At 43.3% G+C, this 20,438-nt stretch overlaps 1 protein-coding gene across 1 annotated transcript in view; it reads right to left on the reverse strand.

Moving 5' to 3' along the window:
- The window catches only part of LOC141144068 (lymphocyte antigen 6E-like), a 41,955-nt gene that overhangs the window by 9,530 nt on the left and 11,987 nt on the right, over positions 1 to 20,438 (reverse strand). Inside the window, exon 2 of the mRNA XM_073629427.1 lies at positions 4,114 to 4,233. Coding sequence (XP_073485528.1) covers positions 4,114 to 4,233 — 120 coding nt within the window. The remainder of the gene's footprint in view (positions 1 to 4,113; positions 4,234 to 20,438) is intronic.

Consider the following 20,438-nt stretch of genomic DNA (forward strand, 5'->3'; position numbering starts at 1 on the left):
AGTGCTAGCAATTTTGCCAAGCTAGCATTCAACCGCTGGGCATGTGGATGGCTGGGAGCGAACTTCTTTCTGCAGTGCAGCAACTGGGGCAGGGAAATTTGCCTGGTACAATCTGACGTCGGTGTACCGATAGCAGATTGCCCGCAAGTACTTGGCTGTGACACACCTAATTCTATACCTTCATTCCTCTCAGTGCAGGTCTCAGAGAGGACTGAAGGTATAGTGGGGTTGACAATCCCAGCTGATGAGGAGCAAGGAGAGGTCCTCTTTGTTCTTTGGTGTGGGTCTTTTAGGTATGCTTGCCAATGAACTGCATGGCAGGTCAACATATGTCTGGTCAAGCATGTGGTGCCCAAGCGGGAGATGTTTTGGCTACGAAAGATACGATTGAGACATATGTTGCAAATAGCAGCAGTGCGATCTGATGCACTCGTCTCAAAAAAGGCCCACACCAAAGAACTTTGGGAATAATGCGCAGAAACAGCAGCGCCCTGCACATGCGGAGCTCTGCAGTGTGATGCAGTCGGTGTGCTGCCCTTAGGCTGGCCCCTGGAGGGCATTCTGCCTTGTTGGTGATGTGCCTCCTCCTCCTCTCTCCTATCAGGCACCCACATGGAGTCAGTGACCTCATCATGCCCTCCTTCCTCATTACTGGAGCAAACCTGGCAGTATGCTGCAGCAGGGGGAACATGACTGCAAGATTGCTGTCCCTCTTGGGCACCCCCTCTGTCTGGGTTCATGTTACTGCCTTCCTCTAGCTGAGTACCATCATCGGAGCCTTCAAAATTCTGCACATTCTCCTGGAGCATGTACCCAACACTGTGGTCAACCAGTTCGGGGGACTCTTCAGGAGGACATAGTGGGGCTAGACACAGAGCCTGCTTGCCCTCTTTTATTGGCTTGTGACTGTCTGCCTCTCCTTGTTGGCCTTCCAGACATACTATTGGCCTGCAGTGAGATGTAGCTGCACAAACCTGGGATGTATATATATAACGATTATACTGCAGCTAGCAGAATCAACTGCCTGTCTGTAGTATTATTAGCATGAGAACACCTGCACTTGTCTTCAGGTAGCTATACTGTAGGTGCAACTGTGCAGGGTACACAGTACAGTAACTGGAAATACGTCAAGAGCCTACCCAAGCACCTGGCTTCAGGTAGCTATACTGTAGGTGCAACTGTGTAGGGTACACAGTACAGTAATTGGAAATACGTCAAGAGCCTACACAAGCACCTGGCTTCAGGTAGCTATACTGTAGGTGCAACTGTGCAGGGTACACAGTACAGTAACTGGAAATACGTCAAGAGTCTACACAAGCACCTGGCTTCAGGTAGCTATAGTGTAGGTGCAACTGTGCAGGGTACACAGTACAGTAACTGGAAATACGTCAAGAGCCTACACAAGCACCTGGATTCAGGTAGCTATACTGTAGGTGCAACTGTGCAGGGTACACAGTACAGTAACTGAAAATACGTCTAGAGCCTTCACAAGCACCTGGCTTCAGGTAGCTATACTGTAGGTGCAACTGTGCAGGGTACACAGTACAGTAACTGGAAATATGTCTAGAGCCTTCACAAGCACCTGGCTTCAGGTAGCTATACTGTAGGTGCAACTGTGCAGGGTACACAGTACAGTAACTGAAAATACGTCAAGAGCCTACACAAGCACCTGGCTTCAGGTAGCTATACTGTAGGTGCAACTGTGCAGGGTACACAGTATAGTAACTGGAAATACATCAAGAGCCCACACAAGCACCTAGCTTCAGGTAGCTATACTGTAGGTGCAACTGTGCAGAATACACAGTACAGTACCTGGAAATACGTCAAGAGCCTGCCTGTGCTATTAATAGGATCACAAGAAGCACACAAGCACCTGGCTTCAGGTAGCTATACTGTAGGTGCAACTGTGCAGGGTACACAGTACAGTAACTGGAAATACATCAAGAGCCCACACAGCACCTGGCTTCAGGTAGCTATACTGTAGGTGCAACTGTGCAGGGTACACAGTACAGTAACTGGAAATATGTCAAGAGCCTACACAAGCACCTGGCTTCAGGTAGCTTTACTGTAGGTGCAACTGTGCAGGGTACACAGTACAGTGACTGGAAATATGTCAAGAGCCCACACAAGCACCTGGCTTCAGGTAGCTATACTGTAGGTGCAACTGTGCAGGGTACACAGTACAGTAACTGGAAATACTTCAAGAGCCTGCACAAGCACCTGGCTTCAGGTAGCTATACTGTAGGTGCAACTGTGCAGGGTACACAGTACAGTAACTGGAAATACGTCAAGAGCCTACACAAGCATCTGACTTCACGTAGCTATACTGTAGATGCAACTGGGCAGGGTACACAGTACAGTAACTGGAAATACTGTAAAAACACCTGCCTGCCTGGCAGTATATTAGGAAGAGAAGAACAGGATCTAGCTAAACTAAATACAGTGTATATATATATATATATATATATATATATATATATATATATATATATATATATATATTTATACAACACCTGGGATGCATATATATACACAATACACTGTAAGTGCAGCTAACTGACTCGACCTGCCTACTCTATCTAACTTAAATCAAATTACACTGTCTCTCTGTCTATCTATCTCTCACACGGAACACACTACACAGGGCCGCTGTGCAGGCAGCCTTATATAGTGTGGGGCGTGTACTAAACCCCCCGAGCCATAATTGGCCAAAGCCACCTTGGCTTTGGCCAATTATGGCTCTCTGTACAGACAGCGCTGTGGTTGGCCAAGCATGCAGGTCATAGTGCATGCTTGGCCAATCATCAGCCAGCAATACACTTCAATGCCACAGTGAATTATGGGCTGTGACACATCACTCGAATTTAGCGCGAACGGCCCATAACCTTCGCAATTCGGTGAACCACCGAACACACGATGTTCGACTCGAACATTCGTTCGACTCGAACACTAAGCTCATCCCTATTCTTGGATTTTCAAATGTCAAAATTTTTGAATTTTTTAATTTATGAAATTTTGAATATTCAAATTTCCTAATTTCGAATTTTCTAATTTCCGAAATTTCTCATTTCCTAACTTCCAAATTCCAATTTCCGAAATTTCAAAAATCCGAAATTCCAAAATGTCAAAATTCTGAAATGTCAAAATTCCCAAATTTTAAAATTTCCGAAATGTCAAAATTCCAAAATTCTGAAATGTAAAAATTTCGAAATTCCAAAATTTCAAAATTCTGAAATGTCAAAATTCCGAAATGTAAAAATTCCGAAATTCCAAAATGTCAAAATTCCGAAATGTCAACATTTCAAAATTCCGAAATGTCAAAATTCCGAAATTCCGAAATTCCGAAATGTCGAAATTCCAAAATGTCAAAATTCCGAAATTCCGAAATGTCAAAATTTTGAAATTCCGAAATGTCAAAATTCCGAAATGTTAAAATTCCGAAATTCCGAAATGTCAAAATTCCGAAATTCTGAAATGTCAAAATTCCGAAATGTCAAAATTTGTTAAAAAACTAATTCAGAACTAAAGGAATTGTACATGTCTTCTACACGTTTCCATGTTTTACTCATTTCTTTAGTCTCAGGATCATATTGATATACCCAGCTTTCATGCATACACTGCTGACATCTCTTTATGGATTTTTTGGGCAGACTTCCCTTAAAGATGGAGGAACCTAATCACGGCTCGGTATTCAACTTTTGTTCGGCATGACACCTACTCCATTTCTCTTGGCTCTAACTATAATTCACCACAACCTAAAAAAACAAAAACTGGCATGCATATTACTAAGATATCAATGTATAAACCTGCAAAATTTCAGAACCCTAGCACATCTAGATCATGGTAAAGGATCTTATTGGCCTCCCCATGTAGTAGGCAGGATTCAGAATGACCATGGTGTACAATCCATGAGATATTGGGACCAAGATGCCTGCTCTACACATAATTCCACATAAACCTAGGGGGGGCATGGTGTGTGACACTGTGAAAACCAAGACCCTGGATGGCTTTTACCATCTAACCATTGGAGATTCACAAGGTGGTTGGCTGAAGTAGATATGTAGATAACCTCTTTAATGGCCGGATGAGTAATGTTTTGTTAAGAAGTCTTACCTACTGAAACAGTTCCTACAGCCGTCTGGCAGTAGCCATTTCCGGAGGGGCAGGTCGTCGCTGTCTTGCAGTTGTTGTTGCTGGTTTGTTCAGTGCATGTGTAACATTGCAGGGAATAGGCTGTAAAAGAACAATTTAAGGTGTGACTCCATCTTTAGATAAAAGCAGATAAAACTTCTACATTTATACTAAAAAAAGCCGACAAAAAAAAAATCTGACAATTAACAGTTAGTGGAGGACTGGATGGATTCACCACTATGTATGTGGTGTTGGGGTGGGTTATTTAGGCTTGACTTTAGATTAGCCTTTCTTAACCACTACCGTGCACTTTCATCCCCTTCCTACCCAGGCCAATTTTCAGCTTTCAGTGCTGTTGCACTTTGAATGACAATTGTGCGGTCATGCAACACTGTATCCATATGAAGTTTTTATAATTTATTTCGCACAAATAGAGCTTTCTTTTGGTGGTATTTAATCACCGCTGGGTTTTCAATTTTTTGCTAAATAAATAAAAAAAAAGACCGAACATTTTGAGAGAAAATAAAAAATATTTTTTCTTAGTTTGTTATAAAATTTAGCAAACAGGTAATTTTTCTCCTTCACTGATAAGCACTGATAAGGCAGCACTGATGGGCACTAATAGGCTGCACTGATGGGCACTGATTGACAGCACTGATAGGCTGCACTGATGGGCACTGATAGGCTGCACTGATGGGCACTGATTGACAGCACTGATGGGCACTGATAGGCTGCACTGATGGGCACTGATTGACAGCACTGATGGGCACTGATAGGCTGCACTGATGAGAACTAACGGGCACTGATAGGAAGCACTGATTGGCAGCACTGATGGGCACTGATAGGCTGCATTGATGGGCACTGATGAGGTGGCACTGATGGGCACTGATTAGCAGCACTGATGGGCACTGTTGGGACTGCACTGATCATCAGGACACTGATGATCATTGCCCTGATGATCAGTGCAGATGTCCCCTTTCACACTTGCCGGTTACCGGCTCTCCTCTCTCTGCATTGTGAAAGCGCAAGGAAAGGAATGTCAATAACCATCAAGTATGTTTACATCATGATCAGCTGTGATTAGACACAGCTGATCACGTGGTAAAGGGCCGCTGTGATTGGCCCTAATCTGTGATTAGCTGAGTCCAAAGGACACATCAATCACAAAGTGCACCAGCTGCGTGCTGCAGTGAACTAAAGAATATAGAATAATAGTGTGTAATATGTCATGGTCAGGGCTTTTTTTCCCAGTAAATAAGTGGAGGAACTCAGCCATGACCCCCCAAAACCACGAACACACACACCCTGCAAACTGCATCAAATACTGGAGGTGGTCACATTTCTATGACAGTGGGATGGTCTTAAAGAGGCATTAAATATCAGGCGTGTATTACATGCCGAGTGTAAAGTTGGGAGGGAGGGATACATGCAGAGTGCAGAGTTTGGGGTGCACTGCATGCAGAGAGCAGAGTTCAGCATTCTTCCACAGCTGCTTACCTCTGCATTCCCCATCCACATCTCACTTGCATCCCTCTTCAGCTCTGACCTTTGCATGCAACCCCCCACTTACACTGCCCCCATCTTCTCCATCTCTCACATGTCTTTTCTATGTCACATTGTGTCGTGGTGTTGTGACGTCATTGCGCATGCGTGCATGGTGAAGTCATCATGCAGGTGACATTTTGGCACCAAAACATCTAGATAAAGTGGTGGGGGGGGGATTCTGACCGATTCTGGAAAATATAAAAATGGTATGCCCTCTATATGGAATCAGGCTGGAGGAAGGCAGAATATTTTGTTGGCGGTGAGGACTCACAAAACGGGATAATGGGGTAATTTCCTTTACTTGGGACTATTTATATTGTTATGTAGATAGTAATCTTAATTATATGGATCTTATTTTGCTGTTCAGTCTCAGTCTGTTGGCTTATTTATTACTGGGATATCTATATTACTCTTATTTACGTGACATCCCTATCAGAAAGTAACCAACCAAACAGATTGTGTTAAGTCTGTAACAATTTGTTCCAAGTATATCTTTAATTATGTGCGATCTTCACTAATATGCAACCAAATGAAGTTTGTTAAGCTTTTTTTTATATCACGTAGATTTGGAAATGATGCCACATTACTATTAATATCTTTAAGAGTATAATGAAGAAAAATAAAGAAAAAATATATCTATATCTATATACAGTATCTCACAAAAGTAAGTACACCCCTCACATTTTTGTAAATATTTTCTTCTATCTTTTCATGTGACAACACTGAAGAAATGACACTTGTCTACAATGTAAAGTAGTGAGTGTACAGCTTGTATAACAGTGTAAATTTGCTGTCCCCTCAAAATAACTCAACACACAGCCATTAATGTCTAAACCGCTGGCAACAAAAGTCAGTACACCCCTAAGTGAAAATGTCCAAATTGGGCCCATAATGCACTGCAAGATTGCAGTGCATCGAAGGCTGCTGATTGGCCAAAGCATGCCCCTGACCTGCATGCTTTGGCCAACCACAGTGTGGTGTACATTGAGAGCCATGATTGGCCAAAGGAAGGGTGCCTTTGGCCAATCATGGCTCAGGGGCTAAGTCCACGCCCCACACTATATAAAGCTGCTTACATGGCATCAGAAGGGGGCCTTGTCTATATAAGAGCTGTCAAAGTAAAGAGAGAGCAGCGTGATTGACGGTGGATTTACATCACGGGGACACTTTTTAAAAATTTTTTTAAAAGGATTTGTCAAAAAACTGTCTCTTCTGGTTTTTACTTTTTGACTTTTTTGGTGAATGGGTAGGGGTATGATGTACCCGATACCCATTCACATTGCGGGGGGCAGGATCTGAGGGACCCCTTGTCAAAGGGGGCTACCAGATTCCGAAAAGCCCCCCGCCCGCAGACCCTTACACCCACAGCCAAGGTTTGTTAGGAAGAGGCCCTTGACCCTATCAAGATGGTGCTTTGGTGCATGGTGCATGCCCTCATGTTGAGGGCATGTGGCCTGTTATTGTTCAGGAGGGGGGTGCTCGCTTGTCCCTCCCTTTTCCTGACCTGCCAGGCTGCATGCTTGGGACCCCACGCCGTTTTTTTTTTTTTGTGGCATGAGGTTCTCCTTAAAATCTACATCGGACCCGAAGGGCTTGATATGAACTGGAGGGGGGACTCCATGACTTTTTTTTTTTTCATTTTTTTTTATCTGTTTTGCCGGGAGCTGGCAATACATTACAGCTGCAAGCAAGTTTAAAAGACATTGTTTTCCTTTGGAAATGTCATTATTGCTGCAACATGTTCTATACATCGCACAGATGTGCCACTGTACAGGCAGACTGAGGGGACCCCCCAGGCATGATATTTAAAAATGAATATTTCATTTTTATTGTTTCACTTTAAGCATCATTAAAATCACTGCTCCTTTAAAAACAATTGTTTTAAAAACTTTTTTTGGCATTGATACATGTCCCCTGGGGCAGGAACCGGGTCCACATATACTTTTCATGGCAATAACTTGCATATAAGCCTTTAAAAGGAACACTTTTGATTTTTCATGTTCGTGTCCCATAGACTTTGGTAGGGTTCGCATGTTCGCTAGAACTTTTTGCCTTTTCTCATGTTCTGGTGTAAACTGAACCGGGGGGGGGGCGGGGCTCGGTCCATCCCCAATGGTATTTATTAAACCACTATGATAGAAATGTATTCTGTTTAGTGGGGGCGCATTTCAACCAGAGCTATCTGCCTGTTTCCCAGTTTGATATTGCCCCCCCCCCCCTCCCCACACTCCCTTAGACCATGGAATGGTTTAATACTGAACTCCTGGAACCACCTACCTGTGGTGATGTCTTCTCTGTCTTTCTTTTAAATGGTGGTAGTATATATGAACATGTTGCTTTTGTTGTAGGTAGGTTGTGCGTTCACAACTTAGGTATTGTTGTATTCATGATGTAATATTGGGAAATAGCTTATGTTACAGATATGGAGAAATTCTTTTTCCTTTCTTTCCTGAAGAGGACATTGACCTGTGAAACGTGATGGATGTGGATACCTCATTTCTCCTTCTTTATTTACAATAAAATAGTTAAATGGTGCATGTACACTATGTTCTGACATGTACATACAGTGGGGATGGAAAGTATTCAGACCCCCTTAAATTTTTCACTCTTTGTTATATTGCAGCCATTTGCTAAAATCATTTAAGTTAATTTTTTTCCTCTTTAATGTACACACAGCACCCCATATTGTACACACAGCACCCCATATTGTACACACAGCACCCCATATTGACAGAAAAACACAGAATTGTTGACATGTTTGCAGGTTTATTAAAAAAGAAAAACTGAAATATCACATGGTCCTAAGTATTCAGACCCTTTGCTGTGACACTCATATATTTAACTCAGATGCTGTCCATTTCTTCTGATCATCCTTGAGATGGTTCTACACCTTCATTTGAGTCCAGCTGTGTTTGATTATACTGATTGGACTTGATTAGGAAAGCCACACACCTGTCTATATAAGACCTTACAGCTCACAGTGCATGTCAGAGCAAATGAGAATCATGAGGTCAAAGGAACTGCCTGAAGAACTCAGAGACAGAATTGTGGCAAGACACAGATCTGGCCAAGGTTACAAAAAGATTTCTGCTGCACTTAAGGCTCCTAAGAACACAGTGGCCTCCATAATCCTTAAATGGGAGACGTTTGGGGCGACCAGAACCCTTCCTAGAGCTGGCCGTCCAGCCAAACTGAGCTATCGGTGGAGAAGAGCCTTGGTGAGAGAGGTAAAGAAGAACCCAAAGATCACCGTGGCTGAGCTCCAGAGATGCAGTCGGGAAATGGGAGAAAGTTGTACAAAGTCAACCATCACTACAGCCCTCCACCAGTCGGGGCTTTATGGCAGAGCGGCCCGACGGAAGCCTCTCCTCAGTGCAAGACACATGAAAGCCTGCATGGAATTTGCTAAAAAAAACACCTGAAGGACTCCAAGATGGTGAGAAATAAGATTCTCTGGGCTGATGAGAACAAGATAGAACTTTTTGGCCTTAATTCTAAGCGGTATGTGTGGAGAAAACCAGGCACTGCTCATCACCTGTCCAATACAGTCCCAACAGTGAAGCATGGTGGTGGCAGCATCATGCTGTGGATGTGTTTTTCAGCTGCAGAGACAGGACGACTGGTTGCAATCGAGGGAAAGATGAATGCGGCCAAATACAGGGATATCCTGGACGAAAACCTTCTCCAGAGTGCTCAGGACCTCAGACTGGGCCGAAGGTTTACCTTCCAACAAGACAATGACCCTAAGCACACAGCTAAAATAATGAAGGAGTGGCTTCACAACAACTCCGGGACTGTTCTTGAATGGCCCAGCCAGAGCCCTGACTTAAACCCAATTGAGCATCTCTGGAGAGACCTAAAAATGGCCGTCCACCAACGTTTACCATCCAACCTGACAGAACTGAAGAGGATCTGCAAGGAGGAATGGCAGAGGATCCCCAAATTCAGGTGTGAAAAACTTGTTGCATCTTTCCCAAAAAAACTCATGGCTGTATTAGATCAAAAGGGGCTTCTACTAAATACTGAGCAAAGGGTCTGAATACTTAGGACCATGTGATATTTCAGTTTTTCTTTTTTAATAAATCTGCAAAAAAGTCAACAATTCTGTGTCAATATGGGGTGCTGTGTGTACATTAATGAGAAAAAAAAAATGAACGTAAATAATTTTAGCAAATGGCTGCAATATAACAAAGAGTGAAAAATTTCTGTCAAATTTTAATAGGCATAATAAAAAAATATTTTAATGTTTTTTACTTAATTTGAAAAATATTGTCACCTTTAAATTCTTTTTTTTTTTTTTTTTTCTGGAGGAATCTTGTTAATGTTCTTGAAAAATATAGATTTGCTAAACAATTGCACAAATATTGTGTAACAATATAAAAATTATATTTTCCATCTTTTTATTCCATGGGTCCTCTGTGTTCCCAAAATATATAATGTTCTGAGGATTTTACATAACTTTTTACTTGTCAAAAGTGCAGAGTTCTGTTTACGAGTTGTAATTTTTTTTTCTAACTTTATTCTTTATTGAAGAATTTTAGTAAAGTACAATACAAAAAAAAAAAAAAAACTAAAAAAAAACCACTGTTTAGAATACACAGTTACAAAAGCAGTCTGTCAGAATAGTCATTAAACCATGATGACCAACAGGGCACAATAGACTAATTATTTATGCAACTATATACTATTACAAGTATGATCCTAATACTTTTGAATCTTATATACAGCAACTTCTTTGTTCATCACATGTATTGTAGATGCTCCACTTTCTCTATTATGGCAAATACATTTTTTTAAATTTTTAATAAAAATGCAGATTTTACCGTGGGTGCGAAAAATGAAAAGAATTCTTCCAGAGGCAAAGTGGTTAAGGGTTGATAACCTGTGTGGTGAATCTTTGTGAATTGTTTTTTTAAGTTTAATTCTTTTTCGTAAGGGTTGATTAAAAGAAAGATTAACCACTTGCCGACCAGCCGCCGCACTTGTACTGCGTCAACATGGCTCGGCTGTGCGAATCGGCGTCATGCTACGTCGCTTCCTGATTTGGCCACTAGGGGTCCCAAAAATGTGTCAAAATTGTCTGTCAATTTTGTTCGGGTGCAACGTCGCACGGCCGCGCAATTGTCAGTTAAAGCGATGCAGTGCCGAATCGCAAAAAGTGCTCTGGTCAGGAAGGGGTTAAAACCTCCCGGGGCTGAAGCGGTTAATAGGGATATAATATCACTATATACTATTACTATATACAGATCTGATATAAAATGTATTGTGAGTGCTTTTGAATTTGTATCAATGAAAAAAGCACCAGAACAACAGAAAAAAGTTTTGTAAATGTAGCCCTATATGTTATAACATGTTAAATATAATAAATTGTTTTATAATCCATCTTCTTCTTATATTTCTTCTTATTTTTCATTTATACATTGTAGAAGCAGCACAGTGGTCAGGTAAATCCCAAGGATGAGTATATCAGGACGTGTAAAAATTCCAGGGCTTTTTTTCTAGGGTGCAGGAACTCCCTCCTTCTGAGTCGCCCTTCGTCTCTGGCCCCTACCCACCTCTGAACACTGTCTCTTGGCTCCAACCCCTATCCACTTCCCAAAATCGTCCCTTTTAGAGAATACAAAACCAAGTATCATTTTGTGCTACTAAGTAAATTTTCTTTAATTTGATAGACCCCACCCCAGCAACAGTAGACCCTCCAGCAACAATAGACCCCCCCACACAACAACAGACCTTTCCCCCGCAACAAAATACCACCCCAACAACAATAGACCCCACCTGCAACAACAGATTCTCCAGCAGCCAGCAACAGTAGACCTCTCCCTCAATAGTAGATCTTTACCAGCAACAGTAGACCCCCTGCCAGCAACAATAGACCTGCCCAATAACAATAGACTCCCAACAATGACAACAGATCCCCAGAAGCCAGCATCAATAGACCCTCCAGCACACCCCAGCAATCTTTGCCAAAAAATACATTCAGTTGTGGAGGTGCCAGTGTTCTGCTGAGAAAGTTCCTCTTGGCGGATAATGACCCCCCTGTAGTGCGCAGGCGCAGCGCTTGCGCAGTAGGAACAGGAAGGGAGCCGCCGAAAAGAGCCGAAGCTGAAAACCTGAGTCAGCTGTACACGGCGCCTGCGTGCCAAGACTATAGTAAAAAAAAACCCACTTTGTAACAGGCCCCTCGCGGGCTCGCTACACTCGCCACGCTTCGGGCACGGCCTCACTGCGCTCGGCATTTTAATATTCTAACTCTATGTCCACTTGGATGGTGGGGCTTTAACATGGACTTAGGTTAGAATGTAGTGCGCAGGCGCCGTGTACAGCTGACGATCAGCTGTTCTTCTTTGGCTCTTTTCGGCGGCTCCCTTGTTGTTCCTACTGCGCAAGCGCTGCGCCTGCGCACTACAGGGGGGTCCTTATCCGCCTGGGGAACTTTCTCGGCAAGACACCGGAACTGCGTTCCCCCGCATTCCCGCTGGAAAAAAAGCCCTGAAAAACTCCGATATAATATCAGGCATGGTACATTTATTAATCATTGTAGAATTTCGTTCATAATAGAAAGTATAAAAATCTCTCATCTGACCCATTTGATGATCCCTTCATGGGATTGACTGATTTCTAATGGCTTTTCATTCAAGTGCCATGTCAATGTCTCCATTATCATAGAAGGAAAGTTCTACTTCCGAAATAAACTGACTTGACAAGTGCATGCGCCTAACATTTTTTTTCTTGTTCTTGTTTTAGTAAAGAATAAAGTAAGCATACAAAGGTAGAGGATAAGTAAGAATTATCCCCGAAAGAAAAGGGGACAAAACAGGATGCACATTGGTGCAGTCCAATGACGGGGACGCAGCCCATGGGGTAAGTGGAGAGGTACACACATTAGAACTGTTAAACAGTACAGTACTTATAATTGAGAAAGAAACAGCATGATATAACTGCATATTAGTAAAGTGTCAGAACCATTGAAAAATACCCTATGGCATAGGCATGCGCACAGGGTGTGCCTGGGCACACCCTCATCACCCTGTGCATTGCCGATTTCCCCTGCTTCTTGGCGCCCCCCCCGTCTCTCCGTCCTTTCCTGCTGGCTGCTGCAGGGGATGTTTCAGGATGAATGAATGAACACAGTGAGCATTCGCTCCTGTGTTCATTCTTAACGGAAGCATAGCAAACTATGTTTACTATGTTTCAGTTTGTGAATGAACAGGAAGCCGCTCAGCAAACAGCAGTTCCCCTTCAAGTGCAGCTAAGGCTGCAGAGAAAGAAACTGGGGAACCTCTGTCCTCCAGTGTCCCTTTCTCTCTGTTTAGACCCCTGATATTTCACCACAGCCCCCAATGGGGCTCCTGAAAAAACTGTAAAAAAAAAAAATACAAAATAATATTGTGAAAAATCATTTAAAAAATTAAATTGTAAAAAATATTTTTAAATAATAAAAATAAAAACAACTGACACCATGCACTGCCCTACTGACACCAATCTCTGCTCTACTGCACTACTATATGTGTGTTTGTGCTCTGGGGTGCGCACCCTAATGCTATAGGCTGTGCAAACCAATGCCCTATGCAGGGCCGTCTTTAACGCAGAGCAAAAGGGGCATCTGCCCAGGGTCTCGTCAATGTTGGGGGTCCTGGGCCTGCGCTACCCGCCTCCTCCAGCCCCGCGCTACCCGCTGGAGTTCTGCTCTTTTTAACTATGCACTCCTTATGTAGTGTGACCCTCAATCCTGCACTCTATAGATAGGACAACCCTCAATGTGAGTGCAGTTTGGTCACACTCACAACCTGATGCAGAAGTAATTATGTACAGTAACCTCTAGCAACCAGTGAGAAATAATGATTTGCAGTAACCTCTAGAAACCAATCAGTGAGCAGTAATGATGTTCTGTAACCTCTAGCAACCAATCAATGAGTGGTAAGGATGTGCAGTAATCTCTAGCAATCAATTAGCAAGCGGAAATGATGTGCTATAACCTCTAGCAACTAATCAGTGAGCGGTGATGATGTGCTGTAACCTCTAGCAACCAGTCAGCGAGTGGTAATGATATGTTGTAACCTCTAGCAACCAGTCAGCGAGTGGTAATGATATGCTGTAACCTCTGGCAACCAATCGAAATCGCTGCCTGGTCTGCTGCATTAAACTCATTATGAGTCTAGCTGCTAATTACTGTATGTCTCAGAGCGGGGGGTCAAGAAAATGTTTGCCCAGGGTCCAATCAATATTGAAGATGGTCCTGGCCCTATGGCATGAGACTCAAAGGAAAACAGACCTAGTGCAAAGCAAAAAAAAAAATGGGCACTAGGGACCCTAAAAATAAAAAGGAATGGGAAAAGGGGAGCAACTACCGTGTGTAGGTAGGACAATTCGGTCTTGTGAGACAGATGTGGTTGGCATCCTGTCAAGTCAGTCCCTACCGGCAGGCCTATACTAATAGGATAGACCCATGGAAAAGAAAAACTGGCTGCAAAAAAGAGAAGGTAAGAAGAGAAAGAAAAGAAGGGGGTTAGACAAGGGAGAAGGTGGAAAGGAAAGGGAGGACCAAGGAAGTAGGAGGGACAAGGGCTGTCCGATTAATAACAATTTTTTATCGACGTGAGTGAATTCAACAATTAGAAATGTGTTCCCATTGGATTCTACAAAGATTTTCCATCGTTGCCCTTTAATTTGTTTTGCTTGCTTGGTCAAAACGAATTGTCGAATCGTCCCTCTCTAACTGAGCAAACGTTCTAAATAGGACTATTTTCTAACAAAATTCAACAGGTGTAAGGCCATTTTTAGCACAAAAGACAACCAGCTGCAAGTGTGAAAGTGATGTGTGGAGGAAAATCATATTCCAGTGCAACTAAGTAGGAGAGGGTCAAGTTGGGGTAGGTAGGGATATAGAGGGGTCCAGAGTGGATGGAAAGGAAAAGGGCATAGAGGTGGTAGGCTTGGAAGAGATCCTGAGAGGCAATGGGATGTAACTGGGGGATGTTGGTAATGCCTGGGGGTAGAGGCAAAAGAAATAAATGGAGGAGGACCTAAGGGCTCTCTCTTCCAACCCCAGACTACAGCATGCTTGCAGCCATTGAGCAGGATACCAATGGTACTGCACTGCAGTCATCTCAAAGGGAATTGCAAGTATCTTGTTTTTATAAATTGCTTGTTGCTAAAAAAAGTTTTTTTTTAATGTATTATAAAATGGGAAAATTCCCCAGAAAAAAAAATCATAATATTAATGATGTCCCTTACCTGATCCAATACAGAGAGCTGCCAGCAGTAGGATGCTTACGTGTGGTGCCATTGTAAGCTGGAGGAGGCTTGTGAATGTGGTGTTCCGAGACCCATGCCTTAAATATATATATTAAGCCCACCCCTCCCTCATATCGGCATACCAATGGGCCATGCCCTTGTGACACCTTGGTATGCTGGCTTAAAGAAAGCAGAGAAAGAAAAATCGAATCATTTCTATTATTATATCTATTATAGTCTAATGCCGCGTACATACTAGCGGACTTTACGGCAGACTTTGTCCTGCGGATTTTTCGACGGACTTTACGAATGAACGGACTTGCCTACACACGATCAATGAAAGTCCGACGGATTTGTACGTGATGATGTACGACCGGACTAAAACAAGGAAGTTCATAGCCAGTAGCCAATAGCTGCCCTAGCGTCGGTTTTTGTCCGTCGGACTAGCATACAGACGAGCGGACTTTTCGACTGGACTCGAGTCCGTCGAAAAGATTTGAAACATGTTTTATTTCTAGGTCCGTCGAACTTTTTGGGGAAAAAAGTCCTCTGGAGCCCACACACGATCGAATTGTCCAACGGGCTCCGGTCCGCCGAACCAAGTATGCCGTAAAGTCCGGTCGTGTGTACGCGGCATAAGGCACTCCTCAAAAAAGTTCCATCCACCCTTGTTGGTAACAAAGGTTACATATGGTAGTCATGTAGTTAGTCTCGCTAAAAAAAGACACAAATCCATCTTGTTCAATCAATAGAAAAAAAGTATAACGTACAAATAGAAAACATCCATATATACAATTCAATACCCCAATTGATCCAGAGGAAGGCTAAAAAAAAACAAAAAAAACAAAAAAACAATAAAGCTTGATCAAATTTGTGCTAACGGCAGAGAATTTTTTTCTTTTCCTGATCCCCCCCTGAAAGTAACCGGATATTCTCTGGATCAACTACCCCTGAAGTTTTTACCTATAAGCGCCAGTATCCAGTTATTTTTTGTGCATTCAGAAATGCATCCAGCTCTTTTTTTAACCGCTTCAGTCCCGGAAGATTTGGCTGCTGAATGACCGGCCCATTTTTTGCGATTCGGCACTGAGTCGCTTTAACTGACAAAAGCGCGGTCATGCGATGCTGTACCCAAACAAAATTGACGTCCTTTTTTTCCCCACAAATAGAGCTTTCTTTTGGTGGTATTTGATCACCTCTGTGGTTTTTATTTTTTGCGCTATAAACAAAAAAAAGCGACAGTTTTGAAAAAAACTCAATATTTTGTACTTTTTGCTATAATAAATATACCCATTTTATTTTTAAAGAAAGCTAATTTTTTCATCAGTTTAAGCCGATGCATATTCTTCTACATATTTTTGGTAATAAAAATCGAAATAAGTGTATATTGATTGGTTTGCGCAAAAGTTATAGCGTCTACAAAATAGGAGAAAGATTTATGGCATTTTTATGATTTTTTTTTTTTTCATCGAGTCCGCCGGGCACTCGCATCGGCTCCAGGGGCCGATGCGCCCCTAGTGGCCACAGGGCGAAGCGACGTTACATAACGTTGTTTCGCCCAGCTGTGCCATTCTTTTGCAGAAAAACTGTGACGGCTGGTGGGCAAGTGGTTAAAACAATCTACTGAGCGGGCCGGAACTTGTTCTTGAGGGAGTCTATTTCACATTTTCACAGCACTTACTGTGCAGAAGCCTTTCCATATGTGGAAGTTCAGTCTCTTTTATCACCAGGTGTAAAGAGTACCCACTTGTCCCCTGTAATGACCTGTAAGTGAATAACTCAACACCAAGTTCACTATATGGACCACTTATGTATTAATACATGGAGATCATATCCCCCTTAGAGCCCTTGCACACTGGGGCGGTTTGCAGGCGCTATTGCGCTAATAATAGCGCCTGCAAACCGCCCCGAAAGTGCCGCTCCTTGCATTCCAGTGTGAAAGCCCCGAGGGCTTGCACACTGGAGCGATGCGCTGGCAGGACGGTAAAAAAAGTCCTGCCAGCAGCATCTTCGGAGCGGTGAAGGAGCGGAGTGTATACCGCTCCTTTACCGCTCCTGCCCATTGAAATCAATGGGACGGCGCGGCTATACCGCCGGCAATGCGCCTCTGCAGAGGCGCTTTGCGGTGGTATTTAACCCCTTCTCGGCCGCTAGCGGGGGGTAAAACCTCCCCGCTAGCGGCCGCATACTGGCGGTAAAACGCCGCTAATAATAGCGGCGTTTTACCGCCGACGCCGACGGCTCTTATGTATTAATAATCTTAAATAGGGATGAGCCGGACACCCCCCCCCCCCCGGTTCGTTTTGAACCAGAACCTGCGAACGGACCAAAAGTTTGTGCAAACTTTAGAACCCCATTGAAGTCTATGGGACTCGAATGTTCGAAATTAAAAGTGCTAATTTTAAAGGCTAATGTGCAAGTTATTGTGCTAAAAAAGGGTTTAGGGACCCGGGTCCTGCCCCAGGGGACATGGATCAATGGAAAAAAAAGCTTTAAAAACGGCCATTTTTTCGGGAGCAGTGATTTTAATGATGCTTAGAGTGAAAAAAAAAAGTGAAATATTCCTTTAAATATTGTACCTGGGGGGTGTCTATAGTATGCCTGTAAAGTGGCGCGTGTTTCCCGTGCTTAGAACAGTCCCTGCACAAAATGACATTTCTAAAGGAATAAAAGTAATTTAACAGCTTGCCGACCGTCTCACGCAGATATACTGCGGCAGAAGGGCTCGTACAGGCAAAACCACGTACCTGTGCGTTCCCCTTTAAGAGGCGGCCAGCAGGCGCGCGGCAAGCTCCGTGAGTTGGGTCGCGGGTCCCGCGGACTCGATAGCCGCGGGGATACCCGCGATCGCCTCACGGGGAGGAAGAACGGGGAGATGCTAATGTAAACAAGAATCTCCCTGTTCTGCCCAGTGACAGTGTCACAGATCTCTGCTCCCTGTCATCGGAGCAGAGATCAGTCACATGTCACACACAGCCCATCCCCCTCACAGTTAGGACACACTTAACCCCTACACTGCCACCTAGTGGTTAACCTCTTCACTGCCAGTGTCATTTACACAGGAATCAGTGCATTTGTATAGCACTGATTGCTGTATAAATGGCAATGGTCCCAAAAATGTGTCAAAAGTGTCCAATGTGTCCGCCATAATGTCGCAGTCACAATAAAAATCGCTGATCGCCGCCATTTACAAAAAAAAAAATTACTAATAAAAATGCCATAAAACTATCCCCTATTTTGTAAACGCTATAACTTTTGCGCAAACCGATCAATAATCGCTTATTGCAAATTTTTTTTTACCAAAAATATGTAGAAGAATACATATCGGCCTAAACTGAGGAAAAAAATATTTTTTTTATATATTTTTGGGGGATATTTATTATAGCAAAAAGTAAAAAATAATGCATTTTTTTCAAAATTGTCGCTCTTTTTTTGTTTATAGCGCAAAAAATAAAAATCACAGAGGTGATCAAATACCACCAAAAGAAAGCTCTATTTGTGGGGAAAAAAGGACGTCAATTTTGTTTGGGAGCCACGTCGCACGACCACGCAATTGTCAGTTAAAGCAACGCAGTGCCGAATCGCAAAAAGTGCTCTGGTCAGGAAGGGGGTAAATTCTTCCAGGGCTGAAGTGGTTAAAACTGCTTGCGGCTTTAATGTAATGTCGGGTCCTGGCAATATGGATGAAAATCAGTGAGACAAATGGCATGGGTACCCCCCACCCCCCAGTCCATTACCAGGCCCTTTGGGTCTTGTATGGATATTAAGGGGAACCCCGCAACCAAATTACAAAAAATAAAGGCGTGGAGCCCCCAGGCCCTATATACTCCGAACAGCAGTATACAGGTGGTGCAAACAAGACAGGGACTGTAGGTTTGTTGTTAAGTAGAATCTGTTTGTAATTTTGAACTGGTACATTTATAAAGTGTAGCTCCAGCCAAAAAATCTTTTTTTAAGCCTTTTGGAAAACATAGGGAAGGGTTATCACCCCTGTGACATTCGTTTTGCTGTCTGTGCTCCTCTTCAGAAGATTTCACCTCACTTTCTGTCCCAATGACAAATGTTTTTTGAAAATGTAGGGTTTTTAGTGAAACAAGGATTGGTGATAAAGCATCAGTGGAGAGAAGACACGTTTTTCCCATATTAACTCTTACAGGAGAGAATTTCCCATTCCTAGGGTTAGATTTCATCTCACTTCCTGTTGTCTTCTTCAGTTTGCAAGTAGGAGTCGTTTGTAAGTTGGATGTTTGAAAGTAGGGTCCTGCCCTATATACTCTGCAGAAATTGGGGACTTAGGTGTTGGTGTTGCCACAACACTGTAAGCCCTCACAGTTACTCTTGGTGAGCACAGGAACGGGCCCTGCTGTGAAATATTAGATCAAGAATTGTAATTACATGTCATTGTTGAACAGTGGTAGAAAAATTGGGCCTTTGGTGGTGGTGGTGGTGGTGCTGGTGCAACAACACTGTAAGCCCTCACAGTTACTCTTGGTGGGCGCGCGAACGGGCCCTGCTGTGAAATATTATATCAAGAATTGTAATTACATGCACCTATTGAACAGGGGCAGAAAAATTGGCCCTTTGGTGGTGGTGGTGTTGCCACAACACTGTAAGCCCTCACAGTTACTCTTGGTGGGCGCAGGAATGGGCCCTGCTGTGAAATATTAGATCAAGAATTGTAATTACATGTCCCTGTTGAACAGGGGCAGAAAAATTGGGCCTTAGGCACTGGTGCCACAACACTGCAACCCCTCACAGATACTATAGTTGGAGCGCAGGAATGAGCCCTGCTGCAAAGTATTGCATCAAAAATTGTAATTACACGCCCTGGGCAGAAAAATTGGGCCTTAGCCACTGGTGGCGGTGCCCAGAACCAAAAATGTTCTTACAAGCTATCAACATGAAAATTGAGGAGGAAGAGGATTGTCACACAGCATAACAGGATAGTCACTCAGCATCAGCATAGGCAGTCTTGAAGGGATCTGACATTTAAAAAAAATTATTCGGTTACATCAGTATCAGGTGCTTGGTAACTGGTGATCCAAGACTGATTCATTTTTATGAAGGTCAGCCAATCGACCGATTCGGTGGATAGGCGCACCCTGTGATCGGTTACAAAGCCTCCAGCAGCACTGAATGTGCGTTCCGAACGATGCAGGATGTAGGACAGGCCATTCGCTCAATTGCATACTGTGCAAGCTCTGGCCAGTAATCCATCCTCAAGACCCAGTTACCCAGAGAATTTTCGGTGGGAAAGGTGTCCAAGTCTGATCTTGCCCTAGGTAATCCTGCACTATGTGAATCAGATGCTGGCGATGGTTGCTGGAACCAATCATACCTTGGGCTGCGGACTAAAAAATTGTCTGAACGCATCGGTCAGATGGCCACCTTCTCCACCGCTCCTTCTGTGACTGGCCGAAGCCCCAGCAACACGTTGTCCAGGAGGACCAGGAAGCTGTAACCTCCCAGTCTCTGGAAACGCGTTGCACAAACCTTTCTGCAAGGCCTCCCGAAGATGTTTCATC

Source organism: Aquarana catesbeiana, linkage group LG05 (assembly GCF_042186555.1).
Source record: "Aquarana catesbeiana isolate 2022-GZ linkage group LG05, ASM4218655v1, whole genome shotgun sequence".
In the NCBI taxonomy this organism is placed as follows: Eukaryota; Metazoa; Chordata; class Amphibia; order Anura; family Ranidae; genus Aquarana; species Aquarana catesbeiana.